At 40.8% G+C, this 4,368-nt stretch overlaps 1 protein-coding gene across 1 annotated transcript in view; it reads left to right on the forward strand.

The window, feature by feature from the left end:
* Positions 1-1,205: 1,205 nt before the first annotated feature.
* The window catches only part of LOC101850187, a 5,276-nt gene continuing 2,113 nt past the window's right edge, over positions 1,206-4,368 (forward strand). The window contains exon 1 of the mRNA XM_013085410.2: positions 1,206-1,284. Within this exon, the coding sequence (XP_012940864.1) occupies positions 1,219-1,284 (66 nt within the window). The 5' untranslated portion in view covers positions 1,206-1,218. The remainder of the gene's footprint in view (positions 1,285-4,368) is intronic.

Here is a 4,368-nt window from a genome sequence, read left to right on the forward strand (position 1 = left end):
GCCTGTGCCAAAATGAGAGAAGATCAGTTGGGCGACAATATATGAGAATGGTTGTAAAGGCAAGACGTAACTGGGGTCCAGATCTTATGGGAGATGCTTCTTGCACTGCTGCTTCCTTCTCAGTGTCACTTTCGAGCAGTCCAAGTTAGCTGAATGCGTCTTGATAAGGTATGCAACTTGATCCATTTACTCGATGAAGCACAATATGAAACGGAAGTAGTCCCCAGTAAAAAAACAAAAACAAAAAAAACTAATATTCCGTTTGCCAATAGAAGCAGCTGAAATAGAACTATGTGGCATACACACACGACAAAACACAAACGGCACTTCTGTTCTTGCTAACTACTACAAAAAAGTAAAAATCTGTCGCACACACACGACAAAACACAAACCGCACTGGTGTCCGTGTTAACTACTCAAAAAAGTAGAGGTCTGTGGCACACACACGACAAAGCACAAATCGCACTTTTGTTCTTGCAAACTACTCACACGCCCGAAGAAGCACAATATGGAACGGAAGTAGTCCTCAGTAAAATATAAAATGGCTAATGGCAGAGGTAAAACATCTGAGAGCTTCGATTTACAGGAAAAACCATAAAACCTGAAAAATCAAAAGGTAGTTTCCGAACTTCGAAAATATGCCCACGTAACCCTTTGGGGCAATTCTTGTCTGAATCGTATTTTTGTAGATTTTTTGGGCACCTGTGTTAAAAGTTTTCACTGACCCCACAAACAGGCTTAGCTCCATTATAATAAGATAATAATGATTATGATTTTAAAGTGCATTTCCACGCTCTACAAAATGCTCCATGCACTTTACAAGCATTATAATCCCAACATACCCTTTAACACAAAGAAAAACTCTCGTCTTTCCGGGAAGTATACAATGCATGCAGCAGATTACACGCTCTCAAACACCAAAAAAACGTATATGTCTATAGACGTTATCCATTGTCACCTGGGTGACGTGAGGTAAATTCAAGGAAAGTGCCTTTCCCAAAGACACAACAGCGGGTTTCTGACGGGATTAGAACCCACGAACTTACAATTGCGGGTCCTACAGCCCAACCTCTAGGCCACCAATGCCATCACTGAAAAAAGACTTAGCGTCTCGTTTTAATGATTTCAGAATTGAAGAAAACTCTAAACCCATTACCTACTTCCAAAGGTGAATTTCTTGTGTCTATTTCAGAGTTGGAAGAAGACAAGCCCGTCAAGATGAACGCTGTCATTTTGTTCTGTGCCCTAGCTTTGGCTGGTGTGTCCGCCCTCCCTGCCCACCTGGTAATTATTTTGTTTGGCTTTTTTGATGATGATGATGATGATGATGATGATGATGATGATGATGATGATGATGATGATGATGCGCTTTAAAAGTTTTTGCTTTGGTTAGAGTTTAACGGCGTTCGCAACTGCCTAAGGCTTTATAAATTTTTTAATTGAAGTAAAAGAGCTATACTATAATTTAAAAGACTATTTCTGGGGGGTTGTTAGTACGGTTTTAATATATCATTTACATGATATTTAAGAGAAAAAAATTTTGACCACAGTTGTCCCGTTGGAGGCAGTGGGGTTTTTTTTTAAGTTCAAGCATTGGATGTCTGGAAAAGACGATGGAACAAGTTGAGAAGCGAGTATTAAAGATAAGATTTTCCTATGTCTGATATTCTAGAAAAAGATGGAGGTATGACTGAATCTATCGTTTCAAATATTTTCTTTTACTGGTCAAATTTTATTAGATCATAATTTATTATCAAATTGAGTCACGACACTGTGAAATCAGGGGCTCGTCAATTTTTGGGGGTAAGTGTGGGGTTATTGGTATCATCTTAAAGTCACTTACTTTGTCTTGGTTTCAAATATAAAAAATAGGCCAGCTGTCTTGAATAGAGATCAAGATTATATTTGCTATTAAAGGAGGAGACGATCGCCTGGTTTCAGATGTAAAATGAACGAGAAAATAGCCGAGAAGGGTAGGCAACTTCCGTAGCCTGCGGATCCCTGGAAACTGAAAATTTACGTTTTTTGTGCCGCTAATCAAGGAAAGTACCTCTTACTTCCAATGCATTATAAAATTATTAACAAGCGCCTGATTTCATCGTTTGACGCACAAATACAATGGTAAGACGAAGCTTTGTGATCGGTTAGCAAAAGAGATAAGGTAACTCACAAGGGAGCCATTTTGGAACTTCACAGCGACATTAAAGATAGTTCCAGTAGGGAACGGAACAGAGGGTGCCTACGTCCCTCCTGACTTATAGGAGCAGAGGAAGGTCTAACGCTAACGTTACTTAGAGGCAATCCCACACCATCACTTATCTCCACCATTGTCAATAAAATCATTATTTCTCTCAGATCCTTGACTTACATCTATGTACTTTTTAAAAAATTTCTACCTGTTATAGTTACATGTTATATTAATTATGTACGTCAATCTCATATAGATCTAAGTGGGCAAGGGGGAAAAGAAACCATGACGAGTAAGACTATTTCTGCACACATAACGACAAGTGCGTCAAAATCACAACTTAAGTAATAAGGTCAGAGTTCGGGTGGTTGGCGGGTGTTATTGTGTAGTTTGCATTTTCTTTCCTAGCACGTAACTATCATCCCTATCTCTCTCCTCCTTCTTTTTTGTGCTTTTTACTCTCTTGTAATGCCTCTACTCTTCCGCACTTATACCATCCTATTGTGTTGCAACTGCCGTAAAACTCTTACAAGAACAAAAACCATAAAATGGTAAAATGGTCTAGGTTTAATGCCGCTGTTAACACTTAGGTATTTCAGAGGCGGAACCTCAGAGTTTAACGCCTATCTCCGAAAGGACTGAGCCAAGTGGGAAATTCGGGTAAAGTGCCTTTCCCAAGGACACAACGTCGGACCGAGCTGATTCTCGAACCCCCGAACAAACAATCTCACGATTACGTGTCCGTAGCCTAACCATTAGGCTACCGATGCCACTAAAACTAAAACAAACGTCGGGGAAACGACACTGAGTTGGCTTTGAAAAACAAAAAGGTATGGCCTCTGTCCAAGTGGGAGAGGACAAGTGTTCACACACCGTTAATGTTGATTTCATACTACTCTACTTAGAGAGCCTTTTTGCCCCCCCCGATGATGAAAAATACACCTTTCTTTCTTGAATAGAAGTTGGGCCACGGGATATTTGCTCTTAAGTGAATAAGGGGCTCCTGGTCTCAGAGGTAGAATTAGTGCAAACATGGCCCCCAACTTTTAGTGACTTTGAGACACAACCTCAGCAGCCTACAGCAAGGAGATCAGTGCCGAGAAAACCAATAATGCCAATGGCATCAACGCGGACATCAAAGTCAGGGGTCAGAAACTTGAGACCGTCAACAGCTACAAATGCCTTTGATCAATCGTCTCAGATGAAGGCTCAAAACCAGAAATTCTCTCCAGAATCGCGCAAACAACAGCAGCGCTGTCAAAACTGAAGCCTATTTGGTGGGACAGAAACGCCACGTACAACTCAAAAATCAGACTAGTGCGCTCACTGGTCATCTCACTATTTGTATATGCCTGCGAGTCGTGGACACTGACAGCAGAATTAGAGAAAAAGATTCAGACCACAGAATGAGATGTTACCGCAGACTCCTTGACGTCTCGTAAAAAGACCACGTTTCAAATGCTGAGGTACGAAAGAGAATCACCAACGCAATGGGGCAGCATGAAGATCTACTGACCACAGTGAAGAGATAAAAATTAAAGTGATATGGGCATGTTACAAGATCCACAGGACTTTCCAAAACAACCCTGCTAGGAATTGTACAAGGAAAAATAAAGAGAGAGAGAGAGAGAAAGAGATGGGAGGATAACATTACGGAGGGGACAGGAAAGACGATGGGTGACAATCTGAGGAAAGCAGAGGACAAAAATAGATGGCAAGAGCTGGTATTCAGATGCAGTGGTGCCCTCACGGCTGCCCCAACCCAGGGATAGACGAATAAGAAGAAAGAAATCTAAAGTGTCCTTGAAAACTGTAAATTTAAATGTTTTGTGCCTTTGATCAACGATTTCAGTAAAATGCAAGCAGGAATGTTTTGTTAAATGGACATAAAATGTGTTGAGCCCAAACAAATAATTTGATAAAGTTAGCGCAACGGGTGTGAAATGTCAGTTTCTTCACATCTAAGATTTTGCCGAGCGCCCGATTACACCACGATGCAACACATGATATTGATATTATGAAGTAACTGAACAGCATCCAGAGGTGGCTATCGTGGTCTAGGCTACAGTGTTCGCCTTTCATTCAAAAAGAACCCAGGTTCGAAACTGGCAGCGACGGAAAATTTTCGCCTCTAAAATTGTCTCATTTCACAATCTTTTCTGCTTTCTAACTATGATCTA

Source organism: Aplysia californica, unplaced genomic scaffold (assembly GCF_000002075.1).
Source record: "Aplysia californica isolate F4 #8 unplaced genomic scaffold, AplCal3.0 scaffold00372, whole genome shotgun sequence".
NCBI classification, from domain to species: domain Eukaryota; kingdom Metazoa; phylum Mollusca; class Gastropoda; order Aplysiida; family Aplysiidae; genus Aplysia; species Aplysia californica.